This window comes from Saimiri boliviensis, chromosome 12 (assembly GCF_048565385.1).
Source record: "Saimiri boliviensis isolate mSaiBol1 chromosome 12, mSaiBol1.pri, whole genome shotgun sequence".
NCBI lineage: Eukaryota > Metazoa > Chordata > Mammalia > Primates > Cebidae > Saimiri > Saimiri boliviensis.
This window is the reverse complement of record NC_133460.1, coordinates 78,514,935-78,541,050: the sequence shown is the minus strand read 5'-3', so window position 1 is coordinate 78,541,050 and position 26,116 is coordinate 78,514,935. Positions and strand designations below refer to the sequence as shown.

The 26,116-nt window shown below is 38.7% G+C and overlaps 1 protein-coding gene across 4 annotated transcripts in view; it reads left to right on the top strand.

Moving 5' to 3' along the window:
- The first annotated feature begins 11,932 nt into the window (after positions 1-11,932).
- LOC101045630 (protein FRA10AC1) overlaps positions 11,933-26,116 on the top strand; it is a 31,605-nt gene continuing 17,421 nt past the window's right edge. For 2 of the 4 annotated variants that reach the window (XM_003922380.3, XM_074382598.1), the window contains exons 1-7: positions 11,933-12,132; positions 14,660-14,736; positions 16,346-16,441; positions 16,572-16,617; positions 19,746-19,822; positions 21,426-21,509; positions 22,099-22,183. In XM_003922380.3, the coding sequence (XP_003922429.1) occupies positions 14,660-14,736; positions 16,346-16,441; positions 16,572-16,617; positions 19,746-19,822; positions 21,426-21,509; positions 22,099-22,183 (465 nt within the window). In that variant the 5' untranslated portion in view covers positions 11,933-12,132. The other 2 variants (XM_074382596.1, XM_074382597.1) reach the window with 2 other exon arrangements.

Genomic DNA, 26,116 nt, shown 5'->3' with positions numbered 1-26,116 from the left:
AGTCTTGCAGCCTAGTTCATGTTTCAGCTCACTTACTAGCTGTGTGACCATGGATAAGGTAGAGTTGACTGAGTTGGGGCATTGGTGACTCAAAGAGAGGAGACAAAGGGGATTTCAAAGTTTCCGGCTAGAGCACCAGGGTGGACTGTGATGAGGAAAGACAGGCAGAGGAAGTGTTGCTGAACCAAACTTGGGTTCACCTGGCCAGTGCAGCAAAGCCAAACACTGACACTGAGATTTGTAGCCAGAGAAAGAAAGACATTTATTGCAGGGCACCAAGCAAGGAGAATTGGACAGTTAATAGTTAGGACTTGAGCTCTCAGATGACTTACAAGGAAGGGTTTTTACAGGCAAGGGTACATTTCAGGAAAGTCAAAGTTGTAGGCAAAATCATAAATACCCAGAACTTATACATTTGTTTGGCCTAAAAAGTGTGGTATTTTGAAGCAGGAGCTTACAGGTCATAGGTGGATTAAGAGATTCCTTGATTTGCAATTGGTAAAGAAGCAAGGCTTTACCTAAAAGCTTGGGGCCAGTAGAAAAGAATGTTAAGTTTTGGCCTGTAGGTGCGACTCTCGCCAGGTCCCTGAGGAAGAAGATTAGAACAAAGAATGGCAGTCAGTGCAGTCCTCAGTTTCCCTTTATCCAAGATCTGCAGGAGGGGAGTCAGCATTTTCTATCTGGTGGGGCTCCAGGTTTCTGAAAAACAATTCAAGAACATATGTTAAGGTGGTATCTTTAGTTTCCATAGGGAATGAAACATTTTGTGACTCTGGCTTACTTGGATGGCTATTAAGTTATTATTACCTTCTGGCTTTGTGGGTGATTCATTTACTTCTCTAATTGCTGGTTGAAAGGTACCCAGAATCTCCCTTGAAGGTACTCAAAATTTTTCCTTTATCTCTGTGCTGGGGTTTAGGGCCTAGTCTTGCAGCCTGGTTCACATTTCAGCTCAGTTACTAGCTGTGTGACCATGGATAAGGTATAGGTGACTGAGTTGGGGCATCAGTTCCAAGTGATGTCAGGCCCCTAAGAGAGGTCCCTGCTCAGTCTCTGAAGTGGAGTTAGTTTGGAGCAGGAGGTAAGAGTTCAGTTTTTGTCACATTAACTTGGAGATAGCCATGAGGAGAAGTTAAGCGAGGAGGTGACTATGGGAGGCTGGAGCTCAGTAAAGAGGTCTGGGCTGGAGGAATTAATATAAACTGGGACATATTGGCAGGCAGATGGCCCTTGAGCCATGGAATTGGCTGACAGCATAAGGTAGAGAAGAAGACCCAATCCCAGCCCCACAGAACAACAGGGACCTAAGAAGGCTTCTCTGCAGAAGAGAACTGAGTGTGGGGTCATGGAGGTGGAGAGAGACTAGTGGCCTTACTCTTGCCTTCTAGCAACTCCCTGTCCAGTAGCCTGGGGTCAGTTCAGCTGCTACTTAATTTTTGTCATGTGAGAGGGCAGCACCCAATACATAATTGTTCTGGTCATCACAGAATGTTTTCAACAGTGACAGCATGCTTATTGTCAGAAATTTTGCTAAATAAGATAGGATGCATAAGGACACTGCCAAGTAAAAAGCAAATGTGCACTTAGCACGGACAATCTTTTATTCAAAAAGATTACTGCAGGAGGGGAGGGGGTTGCTGCAATAGAGGAAGTGTACTGTGCAATGGGAAAACATTGAGAAAGTAAGATCTATACGCTTCTCAAGAGTTAGACAGAAAGGGGTTCTCTCTTGAACAGAGAAAATAACCCAGGCTAAAAACAGCAGGATATGGGGAAATGGAATGAAAGGGTGGCCTGATGGGATAGTAGGCCAGACAATGGCCTCAACTCTGAGGCCAGTTTGTTGTCAGGACAGCCTGTGTGCTGACTCCGGCTGGGGGGCAGGCAGGGGTGGGTGTGCCAAAGTGCAGGGGCTTAGAGGAAGGAGAGAAACTGAACCAAAGTTTGGTTAACAAGAATTTTGTTCAGTTGCGCAGTGGAGACAAGCAGTTCAGCTCATCATTTATCAGGTAGGGCATGGGAATTTGTTGGGTCTGTATCTAGCTTTGCCATAGGTTAAAAACAGGGCATCTGTGCATCTTATCTAAGTCGTGTGAGAAAGAGTAGCTCTAATGCAGAGCAGATGAGTCCCAAAACTGGGGCTTAGCAGGGAAGGGTTCTTGGCTTCACCCAGGAAATAATTCAAGGGCAAGCTGATGGTATTAGACAGCAACTTTTATTGAAGCAGCAAATAGTGTACAGCAGCAGCAGAGGTACCAGTGGCATTGTGCCCAGAGCAGCAGCTCAAGGGCAAGTCTGAGGTCATATTTATACTCACTTTTAATTACATGCAAATTAAGGAGCAGATTATGCAGACATTTTTAGAAAAAGGGTGGTAGTTTCCAGGTCATCAAGTTGTAACTGAAAGGAGCTGCAACTTCAGGTTGTTGCCATGGCAACGGTAAACTGACATGGCACACAGGTGGGTGTGTCTCATAGAGAGGTGCTTCTGCTCAGTTTCTGTTTTAGCTAGTCCTCAATTTGGTCCAGTGTCCAAGTACCACCTCCAGAGTTGAGTCCCACCTCCTACCTCAATTCTTTGCAGTAAGCTGTTTTCTAGAACATACCAAAAAAAAAAAAAAAAAAGTCAGGGGGTGAGGGGAGGAAGGGTTTACTTTACCCTTCACTGTCTTCCAGGAGCAGAGTGCTTCAGTGAAATTCAATATTGCCAACGTACTCTGCGATGTGAATTCCATCCCTCCTTTGTCTGAGTGACACCTTTGTCTTCTCAATCAGCACTGATATTCCTGCCCAGGAACTTAAGAAGTGCCCTTTGTTGTGGTCCAGATCTCAAGCCTGCTTTCCTGGGAGTTTAAGACTTTTGGCTCTTACCTTGAAGGCATTCCCATGCCTCCATGCCTGACTTACCAGCAGCCTGTCTAATCCCCAAGAGGTGTATTCGAGCAGCATCATAACCTCTGCTTCCAAACTGCTACCACTAAAGACATAGTCCTGAGAGAAATGGACCATCATCTTGGAAATTTGTAACCTATGGATTGAATTCAGCTCACAGAAGTGTCTTTCCCACAGGGTGTTTTGCTTTGATTTTTAAACTTGAATTAGATGCCTATATAAAAAATCAGGATAGTGAATCTAAAAATCCAGATTTCTAACTTCCCCTGAAAAGTAGATTGCTCTAGCAGTTCTGGCCTTTGTTACTACTGTATGCTCCTACACTATTTAACAAAAGTCCTGACAATAAAACTTGTTATTGAAAAAGTTCTATTTATGAATACAAGTATTACTTTGAGTGCTGTTACTTTTATACAGCCTAAGTGAGGAGGAGTACAAATTCTATCTCCTAATCACTGCTGTTCCCCTGAATCTATTCAGTCATTTATATTTTCTGTGGGTGTTTTAAGTATTTCTATTTCCTACCACCAATTGTCACTTTCAGTACTAGGACAACTAGTCAAAGAGATTTTACTTTCAGATAATTTGTTAATCAAGGCATCATTTAGAAAAATTACTTACTATTTATTTCAAATTGCCTGACTACACAATAATGATGACATGTATCCTGAAATAGATGACCTACTTCACTAGACATCTTACTTGATCATATCAGCACACTGTCTGCATGGTCAACTTAGTGTACATAAATTGTGAAATCATGTGATATGGTCAACTCCTACTTGGAGCTTGCTTGTACCTGATATAGAGAGAGGAGCTGTTGGGCATCACTAGTGAGTGCAGGAGGCCTGAAAAGAAGTCTGACGTCTCCCTCTCCTTTGGATACAAAGGCAACACAATTTGAAGCCCAGAGTTAAACTGCGGTTTCAGCATGTGAACACAAGTATAAAGTCCTCCGTCTCTGAAGCCTTTCCATGCTCTCTCTTAGGATTAGGCACTGCTCCTTAGTGCCCCCATAGCTTTCTGGGACTATTCCTATTACTGCCCACCCCATTGTACTATAATTACTTGTTTCTGTGTCTGTGTCCTACCTAGAGGTGGGTCTTGAACATGGGATGCTGTCTTTCCCATGGTGATAGCCCCAGGTCCAACGAGTTCTTGAAGAATGATCCAGAGGCAGAGCACTCATCAACCTTGATTATGACGGTAGGTCTCCCCACTTTGCATTTTCCTAAGTGAGGCATGAGATCTGCATACCTGCAGGTATTATATGACAGAAAATAAGAGCATCAGTTTCCCGGTGATGTTTAGTGTTCCCGCTTTCTGCCTCTCATCTCATCTGACCCAGTAAGTGTCTCCCTATCTCTTAATCACAAGGCTCCTTATCCACAACTGTCTCAGCGAAGGGTTTACCAGACATTCTGTCTCTGTTCTCATCTCCTGGGAGCAGGCTTAGAAATGACGATCAGTTCATTTGGCTAATTGGTACACTGCTGTCTCTCCACTTTTGCTTCCCAATGTCCATTCCAGGCACAGGATTTGGGCAGTGCAACCTCTCTGGCAGCCTCCTCCAAGCATTTCCGCAAGCAAGGGCTCGACCTTTGGCCAGCTTGCCGAAGATAGCTATTGGGCTGTGTCTCTATTCAAGGACGGATCTTTACTATACAGGTTGTGGAGCTACCTTCTTCCAGATCTGAGCTTATAAATGTACAGGAAGTATGGGCTGACCTTGCCAAGTGTTCAAGGCCCGGGCACATTCAGCCCTTTGGATGCTGACTAGTGTCTTTCTCAGCATTTACAGAGCTCCCTCGGGCCTCTGTCTCAATGCCTACAGGAAATTTGTCCTTGAGTATGTAAGCATTTATGTGGCATAATTTTCAAGGCCTCAGAAAATTCTACCTACCCACTTCCTAATCTGTTTTTTCATGCCTGAAGTTGCTAAAATCACCAAAATTTCCATTTACCAAAGTTTTAAAAACCTCTAGGAGCAATTAAGTTTTTTTAATGTAAACTTTTTATTGTCAATAACACTCATACATAAAAGTGCACAAATTATGGTTGTGAATGAACTACTCATGTAACCAACACTAGGACCAGAAACAGAACTTTGCCATGTCTCCAAAAGCCACCCCTTCTTCCTTGCATCCCTTTGTAGTCACTTCCCCTCCCCTCATCAGGGAAACCACTATCCTAACTTGGAACAAGATAGATTACTTTTGTTTGTTTGTTTGAACTGACATATACAATTATGAGTATTTACCCTGTTTAACATATTATTTTGAAGTATATATACAATGTGGAATGACCAAATCTAGCTAACTAATATATACATTACCTCACATAGTTGTCATTTTATTTATCTGGTTTTGTCCTTTACATAAAAGGGATCTTGTTGTATGTACTCTTTTGCATATGTAATGCTTTTGCTCAGCTCAATGCTCATGAGATTCATCCATGCTGCTACACATAGTTGTAGTTTGTTGATTTTCAGTGCTGCATAGCATTCCATTGTGCAAGTAAACCAGTGTGTACTTAACTGTTCTAATGCTGATAGACATTTGGGTAGTTTCTGGGTTTTTATATACAAATAGAGCTCTTATGAACATACTTTCAGTGAATACATATACACATCTCTGTTGGAAATACATTGAGGAGTGAAACTTATGAAACATAGGATAGGCATGTTCAGCATTAGTAGGTACAAGGTACTATCAAACATCTTTTCCAAAGTAGCTGTACCAATTTACACTCCCATCACCAGCATATTAGAGTTGCAATCATGCCACATCTTCGACACCAGATCTGTCTTTTCCACTTAGCCATTCTGATGGGTGTGTAGTGGTAGTGGTATGCTTAATTTACATTTATCTGATAACTAGTAAAGATGAGCACTTTGTTTTATGTGCCTTGGCCATTTGGATACCTTTTGTGTGTATATTTTCTGTTCACGTCTTTTGAGAATTTTTCTATTAGGTTTCTGTCTTTTATGTAATATTTTTTTTTCTTTGAGACCAAGTCTCACTCTGTCACTCAGGCTGCAGTCCAGTGGCACAGTCTTGGCTCACTACAACATCTACCTCCCATGTTCAAGTGATTCTCAGGCCTCAGCCTCCTTGGTAACTGGGGTTACAGGTGCGTGCCACCATGCTCGACTAATTTTTGTATTTTTAGTAGAGACAAGGCTTCACCATGTTGGCCAGGGTGGTCTCAACTCAAATTCCTGACCTCAAATGATCCACCCGCCTTGGCCTCCCAAAGTGCTAGGATTACAGGTGTTGAGCCACTGCGCCTCCTGGGCTGTCTTTTATGTAATGATTTTTAAAGATTTTTATATATTCTGATAATTTGTTGGATATACATATTGCAGATATTTTCTCCCACCCTCTGTCTTAACTTTTCATTTTCTTGACAAAGTATTTTAAGTGAACAGAAGTTCTTTATTTTGTTTTCCTTATGGTTAGCTCCTTGTGTGTCCTATTTAAGGAAATTTTTTTTACTCTAAGTAAGTTATCATATCATGAAGATATTTTCATATATTCTCTTTGAAATTGACTTTTGTATACAGTGTGAGGTAGGAATCAATTTTTTTTACTGTTTATTCAGTTGACTCAGGTCTATTTATTGAAAAGAACATACTTAACCCTATATCATTAATCATAGGACTATATATATGTATATATGTTATATACATATATGTTTTATATATATATATGTGTGTGTCTATTTTTGGACTATATTCGAGAAGCAGTGAATTGTTAAACTTTTTATGAAAGAATGCCTGTAATTCTTTCATAAAAAGAATGAAAAAGTATGTAATAAACTTATTACATACTTACTATGAACCAGGCATCATATTATGCTAAACATTGTCACCTGCATCATTTCATTTTAAATTTCATCAACCCTCTATGAGATCGGAACTATTATTAACCCTGTTTATAGATGAGAAAATCAAACAAGTTGCCCAAGTTCTCCTAGCTAGTGCATAGCGGAATGCAGGTCTAGTTGACTTTAAAGTATGGGTCTTTCCTGTTTCCCAGAGCAGCCTTTGAGGGGGAAAGGAACAGTAACATTTGGGGCGGTTGGTGGGGGAGGAGTGATGGACAGGAGTAAGGACCTATAAAAAGATAAACAGGTAAAGAATGAAGAGGTAGGGTATGCTAAGAATGAAGCATGCAAGCATCACACTTTGGCTTAGAAGAGGCATTTTCAGCATTTGTGTGTTTTGTTGCAGTGTCAACCACCATTTGAAGCCAACTTATTTCGCCAAGACAGTGTCATTTTTTAGTCACCCCATCCATTTTCGTGAGGGCACCTATAATATTTCAGTGACTTCACTTTTGGAGGCACCTTTCCCTTCTGTATCCTTTGTGCCCTATGCCCAGTGACTCATACCTTCTACCATTTATTTCTTCAACTCGCTCTTGAATGAAATTCTCCGTTTCCATTCCAGCACTTCCTGCACTCTGAAGTCTGAAAAACCTCCCCACTTCTCCTGCCTCCAGCCATTTCTGCCTTTCATATATTATTAAAACAATATCTATAGTGCCTCCTCTTTAAAACAATGGAGAATATTTAATTCTTACCATGTGCCAGGCACTAGCTTTAACATTTTAAATAAGAATCTAATTGATTCTCACAAGAATGCTGTGAAGTAGTCACTGTCATTATTCCCATTTTACAGAAGACAATGAAAACTTGAAGAATATTAAGTGATGCTCAAAACCACATAGCTGGTAGATGGCAAAGCCGGGATTTATGGCAGTATGTATGGTGGTCAATAATGTGAGCTTTGGGCTGAGTGCTGTGGCTCACAGCTGTAATCCCAGCACTTTGGAAAGCCAAGGTAGGAGAATGGCTTGAGTACAGTAGTTTGAGACCAGCCTGGGAAACATAGTGAGACCCTATCTCTACAGTTTTTTTTTTAAATGGCAGAATGTGGTGGCACCAGCCTATGGTCCAGCTACTCAGTCAGCTGAGGTGGGAAGATTGCTTGAGCCCTGGGAGTTGAGGCTCCAGTGAGCCATGATTGTGCCACTGCAGTCTGGCCTGGGCAACAGAGAGATTCTCTCTCTCTCTCTCTCTCTCTCTCTCTCTCTCTCTCTCTATATATATATATATATATATATATATATATATATATGTGTGTGTGTGTGTCTGTGTGTGTGTGTGTGTGTGTCTGTATAGTATATATGTATACATAAACACACATATATACAGTGTGTGTATATACACACACACACACACACACATAGTATTAGTTCTCGCATTGCTATGAAGAACTACCTGAGACTAGGTAATTTGTAAAGAAAAGAGGTTTAATTGACTCACAGTTCTACAGGCTGCACAAGAAGCATAGCTGGGGAGGCTTTGGGAAATGTACAATCATGGCAGAAGGTGAAGAGGGAGCAGACATGTCTTACACAGCAGGAGTAGGAGAAAGAGAGCAAACCGAGAGGTGCTACACGCTTTTAAACAATCAGATTTCCTGAGAACTCTATCACAAGACAGCACTACGGAGAATGATGCTAAATCATTAGAAACCACTCCCATGATCCAATATCACCTCTCATCAGGCCCCACATCCACCATTGGGGATTACAATTCAACAAGATTTGGATGGGGACACAGAATCAAATCCTAGTTTATACATGGCGTGAGCTTTAAAGTCAATAATATTTTTGCCCCCATTTGCTTACTCATGACTCTGGAAGTGTTATATAATTTTTTAAAAATCTGTTTTCTTATTTTTAAAATGGGGATCATCATAGTACCTACTTCATTTGTTCAATAAATATTCTGAACAACTGTCATGTTCAGAATCTGGCACTGTGCTGAGCACTGGGGATTCCACACTGAAAAAGAGAGGCATCTTCCTGCCATTGCAGAGCTTGCACCTCAGGGAGGGAAATAGGGCTAAATTATTTTTATGTACGTAGCTAAGTGCAATGGAAAGTATTAGCTTACTATAGAGAAGTGTCAGCATCATATTAGGAAAAGAACATGTTCAATGGGATAGATTGGTATATTTGGTATATAATAGTATATGTTGGTATATTTTTGGAAAATGCAGAATTCTCAAAGACATACAGTATTAGTAGAATACACATTCAGACAGGTGCAGTGGCTCACACCTATAATCCCAGCACTTTGGGAGGCTGAGGTGGGTGAATCACTTGAGATCCGGAGTTCGAGACCAGCTTTGCCAGCATGATAAAACCCTTTCTCTACTAAAAATACAAAAATTAGCCAGGCATGGTGGCTCACAGCTGTAGTCCCAGCTACTGGGGAGGCTGAAGCAGGAGAATGGCTTGAACTCGGGAGGCAGAGGTTGCAGTGGTTTGAACCCAGGAGGTAGAGGTTGAGCTAAGATGATGCCACTATACTCCGCCTAGGTAATGGAGTGAAACCCTGTCTCAAAAAGAAAGAAAGAAAGAAAGAGAGAAAGAGAAAGAGAGGAAGAAAGAAAAAAGAAAGAAAGAAGAAGAAGAAAGAAGAAAAAAGAAAGAGAAAGAAAGAAGGAAAGAAAGAAAGGAAGGAAGGGAAGGGGAGGGGATGGAAGGGGAAGGAAAGGGAGGGGAAGGGATGGGAGGGAGGAGGGGGAAGGGGAGGGAAGGGAAAGGAAGGGAAAAGAAAAGGAAAGCACATTTGCTGGGTGTGGTGGTTCACGCCTGTAATTCCAACACTTTGGGAGGCCAAGATGGATGGATCGCCTGAGGTCAGGAGTTCTAGACCAGCCTGACCAATATGGTGAAACCTCATCTCTATTGAAAAAAAAAATACAAAAATTAGGCAGGCGTAGTATGCGCCTGTAGTCCCAGATACTCAGGAGGCTGAGAGAGTAGAGTTCCTTGAAACTAGGAGGCAGAGGTTGCAGTGAGCTGAGATCACACCGCTACATTCCAGCCTGGGCGACAAAGAATGCACATTCATAGTTTACATTAGAATTATTGCTTGGTATTATCACCACCACCATCACCCAACTTCCCACATCCTTGCCACATACCTAACACAGTATTTTGTTGCTTTGAGTTACACAGCATTAGTAAACATTTAAATTTTCATATCCATTGAAATAACATATTTTACAAATTAGGAACAATAGGTTCCTGCATTTACTAGACACTTGCCATGTGATAGAATATATTGTTGTAGTTATTCCACATATCGTCTTTCTTACTAGTCAACCTTGAAGGGTAAGGAGTTGCTGTTACCTGTAACCCTGATGCCTAGGACAGTGTCCTGCCCAGAGTAGGCACTTAATAAATATTTGTGTTTTTTATTGCTGTTGAGCTATAATTGTTAACTTGAGATTTCCTAAGCAGGTAAAGGCTTTCTATCCTGTATTATTTTTAGTTCAGATCATGTAATCTATGCCCAGTATATATTTTCTATTTACTCTTTTTCAGTAACTGCTGTCTCAAAGTAAAAAATGGAAATCTTTGCCTGAATGGACTGGTACCAACAGATCTGAAATTCTTAGAAATGTTGGAACCAGAAGCTACTTCCCACACAATCCATGAAGGGGGGTGGAGAGAGAGAGAGAGAGAGAGAGAGAGAGAGAGAGAAGACAGAGAAAGGGAGAGAGAGAGAGAAACTGGGTCTTATAGAGAGTCCAAGACAAGTACTGCCCAGTTCTCGACCCTCACCAGGTCTGTGGCTTTCGGTTCTGTGCTTGTCTTCCTCATGTGTAAAATGAGGCTAATGATACAGCAGCACAGGGTTGTTGGAAGAGTAAAATGAAACAACAAACAAGAAGATGCTGGGGATGGTAGAAAAATGCTAATAAATGTCAAATATGGATAGAAAGGAAATTGGATATAAGATACAGGTGTGTTTAATTTTATTAATAATAAACTAATTACGTATGTAATATTATTTACCAAAAAAGAAACTGCTTGACAAAATAATTCAATATACTGTAACATTAAATTGTAAGGCTTCCTATTGCTTTAAATTTTTTTAGTAAACGGTTTTATTGAAGTATAAACTGATTGCACTTTAGAATAATTTAATTTACCTTAGAGCCTTTTCAGATCACATTCACTGCAATGGGTAAAGCCGAATGTATCTATAATTTATTGTCAGGGTTAGAGACTTGAACTGATAAGGATATCATTATCTACTGTTTAGGGCAAAAGATATAAAATGAGTGTGCATTAAGTGCCAAGGTTTTCTCTAAAAAGGGCCCACTGTAAAAGCCAGAAGCGTGCCAGTTCAATTCAACAAATATTTAATTAGCACTTGAGATTTCCAAGGCACCGTTTTGGGTACCGAGGAGGAAGCAAAAATGAAGAGCTGCTCATGCCAGCGAGAGACAAGACATGAACCAAGCAACTAGGCTGGAAAGAGTGGGGCGTCGTGATGTAGAAAAGGCAAAGCACAGGAATAACCTAGTGGCGCCTAAAATAATCCAACTTTTCCTGCCTTCTTCTTCTTCTTTTTAAGATTCTATTTTGGAACCCTTTTCGCATGTGCCAGGTCGCTTGTCAGCAGAGAATCCTCAACCCTGAGAAATCTCTCCTGCCTATTCTTTCTTTCCGCACAAATCCGATGAGCTCTTCTGCCATCAGCACTGCTCTTGGAATGGTATCTATTGTGTGGGTGGTGAAACGACGGAAAGATATTTTTGTTCTAATTATGAGAACGGTATTACAGGGGGAAGGGGGGAGAGGCTGATCTGAAGCGCTGATGAGATGCTCTGTGAGGATCCTCCGAGGAGGCGTTACTAAGGTTACTAGAGAGAGGATGGCAGGTGATGGGCAGGGTAAAACAAAATATATTCTCAAATGTGAGGCGTGGGCTGAGCAGCAGGTAGTGCCAGCGGTACTAGGTGCCGGATTCCCCTAGATGGGAAAGGAAGAAGGCCCAGGAAAAACTGGGAGCCGCGACATGGCGAAAGCTGGAAGCCTTTGCGTCCCCTTCCGGGCCTTTTCTCCCGCTCCCCTTGTTTCCCGGAGCTATTCTGGCTGTAGCACAAGATCGGCGCACTCGCGGGACGGTGCCATTTAGATGTAACACGTGGCCGTGTCAGACCGGAAGTGGTGCCCAGTTGGGACCCGTAGGGAGAGGCGGGTAGCGGGCGACGGCGGCGGCGACTGTGGCGAGTCTGCGCGGCCGGGCGCACGGGACCTGCCCTGCAGCGGCTCTCAGAGGCCGAGGGTCGTCGCTACAGCTGCCGGGAAAGGAGGAAACGAAGACTCCGGGGGCGAACTTGGCACACCGGGAGGAAGGGAAAGGGTGTGTGAGGAGGGCTGTGGCTATATTTGGCGTCGGGGAGAAGGACCTCAAAACTTGTTTTTCTTATAGTACTCGTTGATTGTGGGTTTTTCTTTTTGCATGACAGATTCTGGAGACACCTGGCATCTCCGTTCTCGAGTTTCTCTCGGCTCTTGTCAGTTGATTCGTAGCCTGAAGTGAGTGAGAGCTTTTTAGAGCGGCCGGAGAATAAAGAAATGGGAGAGTGAAAGCCAGAGTAGGAAGTGGTGTCCTGTGGGCGTGGCGAGATGATGATGATGAAGGTTAACATTTGCTGGGTTTGGCTATACGAGACACTGGTGAAACCCTTTAGATGAGGTAACTCATTTAATCTCCATTCCTGTGAGGTCAGTTATCTTACGAGCCTCTTTTTATAAATAGAGATACTGAGGCTTGCGGCTTGCAGAGGTTAATGAACAGGCCCAAAGAAAGAAAAGCTGTGAATTCTAGTAGGCTCATCCCAGAATATATCTCCAAACTCCACACTGCAGCTGTCTCCCATTAAGATGTAAAGAAAGTGAGGACTCAGGACAAAGAGTGAGGACATTATAGCTTGAACAGATGTGATCGGACAGCTGGAGTTGACCTGATAAAGGGTGTAAAATCCAGGTGTGTAAGGCAATAACAGATGTAAGCGAGGGTAGAGTTGTAACTGTGGCTTTCTAACCTTCATCTTCAACCTTGACTAGCGTCTTCCTATCTGGGAATTCAGTGGGACAAAGAAGAGAGGTATATACATACCCACACGCCTAAGTTTGAAAATGGAATTACAGACTTTAAAGGTTATTTGAAGATATAAACAACTTAAATGTTATTTCACGTAGCTACCTTATTAGATGTAGCTATCTACTGGATGAAGTCCAGGGAGATGAAATAACTTACTCAAGGTAGCCAGGACTAGAAATATGTTGTCTATCCTAGACCCAATGCAATGAAGTTTAGGGAATTCTTTCCTCTTTTTCATGCTGTACTTGCTGTCATTATATTAGTTTTAATAATTTGATATGTCCTTTAACCTGGACTGTTCCTTCTAGCCATGTAAATTACTTATTTATGACATCAAATAGTCAAATAATCCATCAATTCCCGTTAGTGTGTGTTCCAATTTCAGTGTAAAGCTGGAACCTGGAGCTTCTTCTAACACAATTGAGTGACAACCGAGGTCTTCCAGCATTTCTAAGAATTTCGATTCAAAAATGAAGTCCCAGCATTTTGAGAGGCTGAGGCAGACAAACTGCTCGAGCCCAGGAGTTCAACACCAGCTTGGGCAACATGGTGGAACCTCTTATCTACAAAAAAAATTTTTTTTTTTTTTTTTTTTGAGACGGAGTTTCACTCTTGTTACCCAGGCTGGAGTGCAATGGCGCGATCTCCGCTCACCGCAACCTCCACCTCCTGGGTTCAGGCAATTCTCCTGCCTCAGCCTCCTGAGTAGCTGGGATTACAGGCATGCGCCCCCATGCCCAGCTAATTTTTTGTATTTTTAGTAAAGACGGGGTTTCACCATGTTGACCAGGATGGTCTCGATCTCTTGACCTCGTGGTCCACCCGCCTCGGCCTCCCAAAGTGCTGGGATTACAGGCTTGAGCCACCGCGCCTGGCCTCTACAAAAAATTTTTTAAAAAATTTGCCAGGTGTGGTGGTGCACTCCTGTAGTCTCAGCTACTTGGAGAAGCTGAGGTGGGAGGATCCATTGAGACCACGAGGCTGAGGATGTTATGAGTCATCATGGCACCACAGCACTCCAAACTGGGCAATAGAGTGAGACTCTCCACAAACACCAAATAAATAAAATGAATTGAGAAAACTGACCAAAGGGCAAGGTAGTTTACCTTAAAGAAACCTAAAAGAATGGAAATCTACATATGTTGAATAAGATTACAGGAAAATTTTCATCAATTGATGATGTACTACTGTTCACAAATACTGTAATTCTGGAGTATAGTAAGTCATACTCCAGAGTGGAAATTTGGAGTAGTTGAAATTGTGGGCTCAAGAATCAAGTAGAGCAGATTAGTCACTTACTAGATTTGCAAAGTAGATTTACTTTACTTAATTTTGATTACTTCATTCCTAAATGAAGATACTTTCTAACTTGCAGAATTAGAATCATTGTGTGCAATGTACTTAACGTCTGGAACAAAGTTGGAAATATACAGTCATTGTTACTGCTGTGAATCAAATAAAAGTGAAGCATTGGTAAACCTTGTAAGCAGTCACTGCAGCTTCTATGCCTGGTTTTCAGTGAAAAGGTCAAAGAGTAGCCCTTTTTGTTCACCTTATGATAAATTGAGAGTGAAAAATGTTGCTGCATTTTCTGAAAGGTGTATCTCTTATTTAAAAGGGAATAGAATTTTTAGATGGCTAGATAGCCTATGAACAGGAATCTGCTCACAATGATCCTTAAAAATTATTGTGGCTGTTTAAGAAAACTTATTTTTGAACTATTCTGTTTCCTGAACAATTGGCAACTTGGATTCTAAATAGCTGACTTTGTACTCCTTTACAGATGCATGGTCATGGAGGCTATGATTCTGATTTTAGTGATGATGAACACTGTGTAGAATCCAGCAAAAGGAGAAAAAGGTTAAGTAATTTTTTTTATTGATCTGCATTTCACATCCTTTCTAGATTAATATGAAGTGTAAATAAATGAGTGAAATTTTTGAACTGTGTTTACATGTGAATTCAATTGCTCTAGTGAATGAATTTTTGTTCATTAAACTAATACATTGACTAAAAATTGTAGAACAGTTGTGGGAAAAAATAAAATGTTAATTCTGTGAAGGAGGTTATTGAAAGGGAAAGAAGAGTTTCAGATTTCTGGAATGTTTACAGACATTAATGAAACCTTTTTATTGCATATATTTTTCATTCAACTGTCAAGGACTGTTTTATTTGCAAATCTTGTAGCTCAGAAGGTGCTTGAATGGTGATCTCTTGCTAGTACTTGCCTTCAAAGTGAAGTTAACGTGGAGGATAAAAATATAGTAGTGCAGCACAGTTCTTATGGATACATGAATGAGCAGACTAAGAGGTCCTGGGGAGAAACTCAAGGAAGGTTTATTGAATTGTAAGGGACAAGAACTCTTAGCACATAAAGCCTGTGCATTATAAGTAGGATGTCCTGGTGGAGCTCCTGTGCATAGGAGCATTGTTCCTAGCTTTGAGTGCATAGAAACTGTTGTATACTTTGACTTAGGAGTGGTTGACTGATGTATACTAACCAAACTTTTCAGGCTGTTGACTGATTTTGCTAACCAATTGTATAGAAATTGGCTTATTGTTTCACACTGAGAGCAATGTACTAGGCGTATTAACTGGGTTTGAACGTTTTAATAAGATACTTAGTCTTTGTGATAACCCAAAGGATAGTAATAATTATAATAAATTACATTTTTGATGGTTTACATTTTCTAGATTTTTCATTTGAAAATATTACTTTGTAAGAGTAGAATATGAGCAAACCTAGTTAGATACTCTGCTCTAGGATTATATTTATCACTATATCTAGGGCTGATCGTCTATGTCAGGGGTCTCCAATCTTTCGGCCTCTGGGCCACATTGGAAGAATTGTCTTGGGCCACATACTACTGTGGAGCACACACAATTGTGAATCTGTTAGCTCACTGTTGGCCTGGAACAGTGCTGGGCCTGCATAAAATACACTAATGATAGTCAATGAGCTTTAAAAATTGCAAAAAAATTTCTTAATGTTTTAAGAAAGTTTACAGATTTGTGTTGGGCCACATTCAAAGCTACCCTGAGCCACATGAGGCCCACGGATTGGACAAGCTTGATCAATGGTTTGTATTCTCTATAATCAGTCTAACTTAATTACCGAAAACTTTATCACTGTGTTACAGCTAGAGAAATTAAGAGACAAAGAGATAAGTAATTGAATCTTACTAAGATTAAGGCAGTAATTGACAGAATTAGGATTTGAATCAGGAACCTAGGTGATCTGGCACTAGAGTCCATGCTTTTGTTATTTCATCTTCTCCATGTTACAGATATTAAATAACAGTAAGGTATTAATTAAGCTATTTAAGGAAATGTAAAATGTCTCATTAAAAATCAGTGAGTCTTCTTAAAGACTTACCTTCTTTAAAATCTATTCCAATTATGAACATAAAAAGAATTAGAAAACAACCTTTGAAAAAAATGAACTCATATTTTCTTCTTAATATACCAGGACAGTTGAAGATGACTTACTGCTCCAAAAACCATTTCAGAAAGAAAAACATGGAAAGGTGGCCCATAAACAAGTTGCGGCAGAATTGCTGGATAGGTATGATATTTCGATGGCAGTTCTATTTCTTGGTTTAAGTTGTTTCATCAATTACAGACTAGGGGATTTGATTATGTTAATTCAAATATAGACATTGTGAATTTGCTTAAAATAAAATTTGTTTTAACAGGGAAGAAGCAAGAAATAGAAGGTTTCATCTCATAGCTATGGATGCTGTATCCTTTTTATATTTCCAGATTTTTATAACTAGTAGAATATTTTAAAATCTGCTTTTTTGTTTTATAAAATCTTTTGAAGTCAGATAGGCCTTTTTATTTTTAAAGATAAGTATTTATTGATGTAGGATTTTGCCATTTATACTTTTGGGTACAATTCTCTTTTACTAATATATAGGAAAGATTTAGAGACAAAAATAACCAGTACGCATATTACTAGTACTTTATAAACAGGTTTATAAAGTACATGAATCTGCAAATATATTTTCCAACTTGTTTTTTCAAGCTTTCAGCATTTCCTTTTCTTATACTTACCTTTAGTCTGATTTTAATTTATTCTCTTCCTACCTGGTTCTTTGCTATTTAAGGTCTCTACAAAACTTGTATTTGAAATTAGGTCTATCCAGCCTGTCTCTGGATCTAAGGAAAAAATAAAAATAAAATTAGGTCTGCCTGTGGACTGTCCTCAGGCCTGCGGTGGCTTTAATTTTTAGGCATGACTTAAAGCTGTGTAAGATAAACCCTGCTTCCCACTTGTAGCCATTTCTCAACTTAGTGTTTGATTAAGACTGGCTCTAACTGCTAAGCTGGCCATCCATGCTGCTGTTAAGAATACTGGAGAATTAAAGAGAGGCCAAGCAAGAACTGAAGTATTTGGAGGTATTTATTGCTGTAATCAGAATTAGGAGAAGGAGACAATGTCAATTTGATACGCCCCCCTACCTGTATTCATCTGTTTCAATTTATTATTCCAATATTTTTCTTTAAGTTGTAGAAGTACCATTGTGTCACTAATTGATTTATTCCTCTTATCTCCTAACCCAGTAGCTTAGTGTTTCCATGGATCTCATCTGCCATTTGTTCCTTTAGCATTTAAACATTTGCTCTGCCTTCTCTGACACCCACTGCACTGGGGGCACCTAGTTATACTTCACTCTCACTAGGCACTCCTTTTCTGGCATAGGTGGAAGTGGAGCCACAGGTTTTTTTTTGGTTTGTGTGGGAGGATTTATTTATTTTTTTCTTTATTTTATTGTATTTTTTTACTTTAGGTTCTGGAATACATGTGCAGAACTTGAGGGTTTGTTATACAGGTATACGTGTATGATGGTGGTTTGCTGCACCCATCAACCTTGCCCCTCCCCCCCAACAGGCTCCAGTGTGTGTTGTTCCCCTCCTTGTGTCCGTGAGTTCTCATTGTTCAGCTCCCATTTATGAGTGAGAACATGCAGTGTTTGGTTTTCTGTTCCTATGTTGGTTTACTGAGGATGACGGCTTCCAGCTTCATCCATGTCCCTACAAAGGACATGATCTCATTCCTTTTTGTGGCTGCACAGTATTACATGGTATATAGGTACCACATTTTCTTTATCTAGTCTATCATTGATGGGTTGGTTCCATGTCTTTGCTATTGTGAATAGTGCTGCAATAAAAATATATGTGCCTGTATCTTTATAATAGAATGATTTATATTCCTTTGGGTATATACCCAGTAATGGGATTGTTGGATCAAATGGTGTTTCTGGTTCTAGATCCTTGAGAAATTGCCACATTGCCTTCGACAATGATTGAACCATTTTATGTTCTCACCAATAGTGTAAAAGCATTCCTGTTTCTCTCCAGCCTTGCTAGCATCTGTTGTTTCTTGACTTTTTAATAATTGTGATTCTGACTGGGAGCCACAGTTTTCTCTGGGGTGTTTGGCAAGAGTAGAGTAGTTATTGTCTAAAAGTTGTCTTGCTTGGCTGACTCTTGGTCATTTGGTTAGGGAGAACAGGCTTTTGTTGAGGCTTTTTTAGTTCGTGCCTGTTGTTGTTTCCAGGTTGTTAGCTTCTTTACCTCCAAATCTAGGATATATGAGACAAAAAGGAAACCTAGGGAACTCACTACCATGTTAGACCATAGGTTTTCAGTTCCCTAGCAGTATGCCTTCTTCTCTCCACCTTTCAGAGTCTTTTTATGTTTGATATATAATATACAAGGATTTTAGTTGTTAGTGTGAGGAATAGGGAGAAGTACATCTTTGTCTATTCCATCTTCCCAGAAGCAAAAGTTCTACCCACCACCTGTTCTTGCACATAAAATTATATTGGAATACAGCCATGCTTCATTTATATGTTGTCTTTGGCTGCTTTCATGCTAAAATGGCAGAACTGAACATTTGCAACAGAGACCATATGGCTTGCAAAGCCTGAAATATTTACCATCTGGCCCTTTACAAAAAAAGTTTGCTGACCCCAGCTCTAATAGGTTACATGAATTGCCATGGTCTTGTGACCAGTTAATGGTAGATCAAGAGCTAGAATCCAGATCTCCAGATACTTGGCTTTTCTGTCTGTCTGTCTGTCTCTCTTTTATTTCCCTGAAATATTAACTGGTTTGTTACAACATGGAAATGTCCTATTCTGATTGTCTATTAGAACACATTATGATCAATGAAATCATTATTTTTAATGTCATAGTCACAGAGAGTATCATAGAAGGCGAGGTTAGCTCTTATGTGCATGTTTGGCTTTAGACTAGAGAGTGCTATTGAGTTTTTTAAAACAAGTAAAATGCTCATTTATTTGTTATACTGCATTGAAAGTAAACATGGTATTTTATTCTCTGAATTTAAAAGACAGTATAAAAATTGATTTTTTATATTTGCTTTTTTTTTGAAACTTTTAGGATTTAATATAAGTTGCATCTTCTATTTAGAGGCTTTATCATTACTAAAACAGATAAGTTATATTTTATGATAATGAAAGAAAAATCATACTCTACTCTTAGAAACTACACTTTTTAAATTTTTCATATTGTGATTATTAGAATGAGTGGTGGTAGGAGGCTATATGCAGTTCAGCAATAGAATAGGAAGCTCTCTTTCTTCCCAGATGGAGATATATTTTTATCACAAGAGTAGTATATGCTTGAAAAATATTCAAAAGAAAGCCTCTACTTTACAATCTTCACTCAACAATTTAGTATATACGCTTCTAGATTTTCTGAATGTATAAGCATGTATGGTATGTATTTGCATATTTTAAAAAAGCTAAATAGACTCATACTATGCTTTTTTTCCCACTTAGCAATATGACACCAAACAATTCCTAACAGAATAAAATCCTTAATTTTTTTCATTTCAGTATCAAAGACACACAAAGTTTGTAAATGACTATATTTTATACTATGGTGGCAAAAGAGAAGACTTCAAGCGTTTGGGGTAAGTATCAGGAAGTTTACATAGAAGGGAGTGTGGGGTATGGAGAACTTTGAAGACCCACAGCTACAGATTTTCTGATTCTGTCATTCTTTCCTGCTTTCTATTCCAATTTGCTTTTTATATTATAAGGTAGAGATACCATCTATATCTTCTGAGTAGTTTCATGATTCCCATTTCTCTGGACAGGCCTCAAGTAGCCTCTTTACCCACTGAGCCAGGTACAACCCTGGTGATAAAAGGATGCATGAGGACTACTCATATATCTTCTTGGCAAGGATCTTTGAAATAAGGAAATTTTTAGACCTTAATGTTTGGGATTGCCTTTTAAAAGACAGGTAAACAAAAAATCTCACTCTGGCATTTCTTGCCTGTCAAAGGGCTTCCCATGTTTAAGGCTCTTCTATCAGAACTTGTTCTGTTTTTTTGTTTTTTTTTTTCTATTTTTATTTCAGTCATTTTTTAGATACAGGTGGTTTTTGGTTACCTGAATAAGTTCTTTAGTGATGATTTCTGAGATTTTAGTGTACCCATAACTTGAGCAGTGTGTACCAATCCTAATGTGTATTCGTTACCTCCCTCCTAGCCTTCCCTGCACTGAGTCCCCAAAGTCCATTATGTCACTCTTTTGCCTTTGCATCCTAATAGCTTATTTCCCACATATAAATGAGAACATACGATAATTGGTTTTCCATTCCTGATTTACTTCACTTAGAATAATGGCCTCCAGCTCCATCCAAGTTGCTGCAAAAGATGTTATTTCATTCCTTTTTATGGCTGAGTAGTATTCCATGAGGTAGGGGTGTGTGTGTGTGTGTGTGTGTGTGTATGTATCTATATATCTGTATATCTATATCTGTATGTATCATATTTTCTTTATCCACTCATTGGTTGATGGGCACTTAGGTCGGTTCCAAAGCTTTGCAATTGTGAATGCGCTGCTATAGTGTATTTGGGTCTTAGAACTTTTTAGTTTTGGGTGAGGTTGTTTTTTTTTTTCTCCTCTAACATTTTTCTGAGTTGGTAGGGCACTGAGAAACTTTAGTACCGTCTCATTTACCCCCGATTTATCTCCCTTATCAATTTATCCTGTATCTCCCAACAATCACTTTTTTTTTAACCCCAGTTAGCATTTTATTTTGAAAGATCAGTCCCTTTGGCTCTCTTCCTCCTTTACTCAGTCTTCTACCTAGGAAACTAGGAAAGAGCTGTGGAAAACTTTTCATATTTTTAAAAATTAAATCTCAGCAGAGAAGCATTTTACAGACTTTTGATTAAATTCTGAAACTTATTTTCATTTACTTAATTCATTTAATGTTTATTCAGGTTTCTCATTCTACCTTTGGTAGCTTAGCACCATTTTTATATTTGAAACCAATGCAACAGACAGATTCCTTATCCATTTAACTTGCTTCTGTAGCAGCACTTTTTATAAGTGCCTTTTGAAACTATTGAAGTATTTTTATAAATGTATGAACAAATATATACACTCACAAAAAGCTATGTATTATATTTTTAATAAAATTTCCCAAAACTCACAGAACTATTTAACCTAAATTTGACTACTTTCATTTTTGTATTAAATTGAAAAAGTTTTATTTTCCAGGGAAAATGACAAGACAGACTTGGATGTTATACGAGAAAATCACAGATTCCTATGGAATGAGGAGGACGAAATGGACATGACTTGGTAATTAGCTATCAGAGGCATAATGCATGAAATGCTTTAGTCCTGGCTCTCTTGTTTTCTGAGGTTTTTTTTTTTTTTTTTTTTTTTTTTTTTGTCGCTTAGTCAAGGTGTTCAGTCCCTTCATAGAACAATTCTTAATCAAGGACATAAAATCGTACCTAGGATTATTTGATTCTTTTGGTAATTTTGGCATTTTAACTGACTTCTCATTATTTGACTTAGTCTTCAGAAAATATTTTTTTTACAGTATTGTGTGTTATCTTGTAATATGCTATTATATGCTGCTGCTTTAATTTTTTAAATGTTTTGGAAAAAAGTCATACTTGAAAATATTTTTTAAATGTAAACATTACAAAGGGTAAACAGTGAAGAGTGATTGTCCTCCTCATTTGTGACTGTCAGTTCTCCAATTTCCCTCCCTGAGGGAACCACTGTTAATAGTTAATATCCAGATACTCTATGCAAATGTAAGTAATAGTTCTCTTAAAACATTAATGTTTATTTCGTATGTGTTCTTTGACATCACTTGCAAGTAGCAAACCATGGTTGAGTTTCTAAATGTATAATATTTATATTTTTATTTAACTAGGGAGAAGAGACTTGCTAAGAAATACTATGATAAATTATTTAAGGAATACTGCATAGCAGATCTCAGTAAATATAAAGAAAATAAGGTATGCTTCCCACATATTTATGGAAAGAGGTTCTTATTTAAGTAAAATAATAACTTTTATACTATAATGTCCCATATTATTCTTTTAAAGATGCTAATTCTAGACTCAGTTGTCCTGCATTTATGATGTCATTTGGACCATTTAACCTCTGCAGCTGTGGAGTTTTACAAAAAGCCTGTGGAAATTTATGAAGGACAAAGATGCTTTTTTTTCTTTGTGAGCTGAGGCATGAAAAGTCTAAAATTAAACACAAGTGGCTACTGGATCCTGCTTCATCCTGAGTCTAGTCTAGAGCCTCTAGTGATTGTAATGAATGATTTAACTCTACAGAATAATGTCTATTTCACAGATGATGTTTGAAATTGATAGATTTTAAAAAATTGATTACCATTTATAGAGATCCAGATGTACACCTTCCATTACGTAAATGTCTATTCTAGTAAAATTAACATTTCAATCAGTGCTAATTAGCAATGGCAGATTTCCTTTCCCACTTTACATCTTATGTTAGTTAATATTTTTATATTTTTATTTTTGGCCATGATGGCTCATGCCTGTAATCACAGCACTTTGGGAGGCTGAGGCAGGAAGGTTGCTTGAGGCCAGGAGTTCAAAACCAGCCTGGGCAATATAGTGAGACTCTGTCTCCACAAAAATTAAAAAAAAATTAGCCAGGTACAGTGGTACCTGTCTATAGTCCTAGCTACTTGGGAGGCTGAGGTTAGAGGGTTACTTGAGTCTAGGAGTTTGAGGCTGCAGTGAGCTGTGATCATACCACTGCATTTCAGTGTGGGTGATAGCGAGACTCTCTAAAAAATAAAAAGTTATTTTGATTTCTATCTCAAACTTCAAATTATACCTGGAATAGGTGACCCAGAAGCAGATCTCAGTTGGAAATGTGAGAGGAAGGAATGTTGCATAAATATGTGTTATGTAAATATGTGTTATACCAAATAGGTACTGTATATTTGTATTAAGAAAAAAACTTATTTAAAAAGCTGTCTTATATATCATGAAGATTCTTTGTCATTTAAATCACATTAGAACCAGGGTTGATTTAATAATTTTTTTCGGTAGTCCCTTTAATATGTGTGTTGTTTCAGAGTTTCTTCTAGAAAATAGTAATAATGTTCATTTTGTATACCCTATTTATAAACCCATGCACTTAATATGTCCCCAAAACTTCTGTTTCTTATGAACTGGTTATGGACTTCAGTTCACAGCTGTCTTCTGTACCACATTGGATTCAAAAAACACCACAGCAATGGGAGTTAAAGTTACTATATTATAAATCAAGCTTGAAAACTATGTCTTTCTAGGAGCATGTAACAAAGCAGCTTTTTCAGCTCTGGCTTGTTCATGGATTGTTCTTAAGTTGTTTTTTTTCTTTCTTTTTTTTTTTTATTTTTCCCCACCTCCTAATAACATCACAATTCTTCAGTATTTTGTTGTTGTTCAGTATCTATTGAAACTGTACTAGATACTGTGGATTAATACATGGTGATTACTCTTCAGAAAAAGCTAGTCTAGTTGAGGGGAGAAGGTATACATAAATAAAAATTAAATATTTGAATTCTCAATTTTTTAAAGCATACCACTGGAAATCATAGCTTAAAGAGAATGTTGAAAAAAAATTTATTTTTCTACTAGAACATGATGAGTGATTGGATATGAGGGTAAATGCAGCAAGAAATCGGATAAGACTCAGATTATGAGCATGGATGCTGAGAGAAATACAGAATTTGGAGGGGGATTTTTTTGTTGGGGGAAGATAATGAGTTTGGTTTTGGCATACCATGTTTGAGGTGTTAGAGAAAGAGTAATGGCTTTGGTTCCCTTGCTAGGATGCACTTTCTGTTCCCTTTATTTATACAAAGACAGAGCATTATTCACTTAATTAAAACCAGCTCCTAATATTTATAGTAGATACTTTTAGAGGATTTTTGGTGAATTCTCACCTTTGCCTCTTACTCCTATTCCTTTCTTAATTGCATTTCCCCTCTTTAGTTGGATCATTGTATCAGTTAGGATTAGGTTCAGCTGCAAGGACAGAGAACACTCTCCGAAAAAAACCACTGGCTCAAATGAGCTAGAAAGTTTATTTTTCTTATACATAAAAGTCCAAGTGGGTGGTTACAAAGTCAGAATTCTTGTTTACTGCTTGCGTATGTGACCTCATTGTGATGAGTGCAGACTGAGAAGAAAAGGAGGCTCAGCACCAAACCCTGAATAACTTCAGTTTTAATCCAAACTAGGAAATTTATGTCAGGAGAGAATATACAGTCTGTAACTAGTAGGATATAATGCACTTGTTCTGTTGCATTTATTATTTTCTTGTAAGATTATAACCTTGGTGACATACTATTTAGTAATCACTTTATCCTCAGTGGAATGACAAGCCCGATAGGTAGTTGTTTAATAAAGTTATGTGTTGACTAGATTAATGAATGAAGAAGAAAGTTTGGAGACTTGCTGTTAAACTTGGCCATGCTTCAGTAGACATCCTAATATGTTGGATGGCAAGCAGTCTCCACATATATATATAGGATTAAAAATATAATTAAACAGAGTTATCCTGAAATTTAAGTTTTTCTCCTAGATTTGGAGGATTTTATTTTTGTTGGGTTTTAATCAGAATATTTTGAAATATTTTGAGCCTTTATTTGCATTTAAAATACAAAATTACCAAATTCAAGTAATAGATTGATGATTTAAAAAAAACAGTTGAAATTGCCAGGCACAGTGGCTCATGCCTGTAATCTCAGTATTTTGGGATACTGAGGTGGGAGGATAGTTTGAGGCCAGAAGTTCAAAACCAGCCTAAGCAACATAGTGAGACCCTGCCTATATAAAAAAATAAAATTAGCCAGACAGGGTAGCACATGCTGTAGTCCCAGCTGCCTGTAGTCCTAGCCACTTGAGAGGCTGAAAAAAAAAAAAACACACACACAAACAGACTGAAGTTAGCAAGGCATTGAATGCTTTATCTGAATCCTCTGTCTTAATATAACAATCCTGTTAACTCAAGGTTGTTACTATTCCCATTTTTATACATGAAGAGGAAATAGAGAAGTTAAGTAACTTTCCCAAGGTTAAGACCTAATGAGTGACAGAGCTTCTTGAGTTGGATACAGGTGTGCATGTTTCTAGAGCTGAGTGATTTTGTTTTGTTTTGCTTTGTTTTGAGACAGGATCTTGTTCTGTTGACCAGGATGGAATGCAGTGGCATGATCATGGCTCTCTGCAGCCTCCACCTCCCGGCTTCAAGTAATCTTCCTGAGTGTATTTTTTGTTTTTAATTTGTAGAGCATTTTTAGGTTTACAACAAAATTGAGCAGGAAGTACAGAGTTCCCGTATTATACCGTCTTCCTTCATATATGCATAGCCTCCCCTACTGTCAGCATCCAACACCAGAGTGCTACATTTGTTACAATCAGTGAACCTACATTGATACATCATTATCACTTGAAGTCCATTGCTTCCATTAGGGCTCACTCTTGATATTGTACGTTCTACCACTTTTGACAAATGTATAATGATGTGTGTCCACCATTATAGTATCATAGAGAATACTTTCATTGCCCTAAAAATCCTCTGTGCTCCACCTGTTTATCCCACCCTCCTTCCAAATTGCTGGCAACTACTGATCTTTCTACTTCCTCCATAGTTTTGCCTTTTCCGGAGTATCATATAGTTGAAATCATATATGTGTAGCCTTTTCAGATTGGGTTCTTTCACTTCGTAATGTGCACTTAAGGTTCCTCCACGTCTTCATGGTTTGATATTTCTTCTTCTTTTTTTTTTTCTTTTTTTGAGACAGAGTTTCACTCTTGTTACCCAGGCTGGAGTGCAATGGCACGATCTTGGCTCACCACAACCTCCGCCTCCTGGGTTCAGGCAATTCTCCTGCCTCAGCCTCCTGAGTAGCTGGG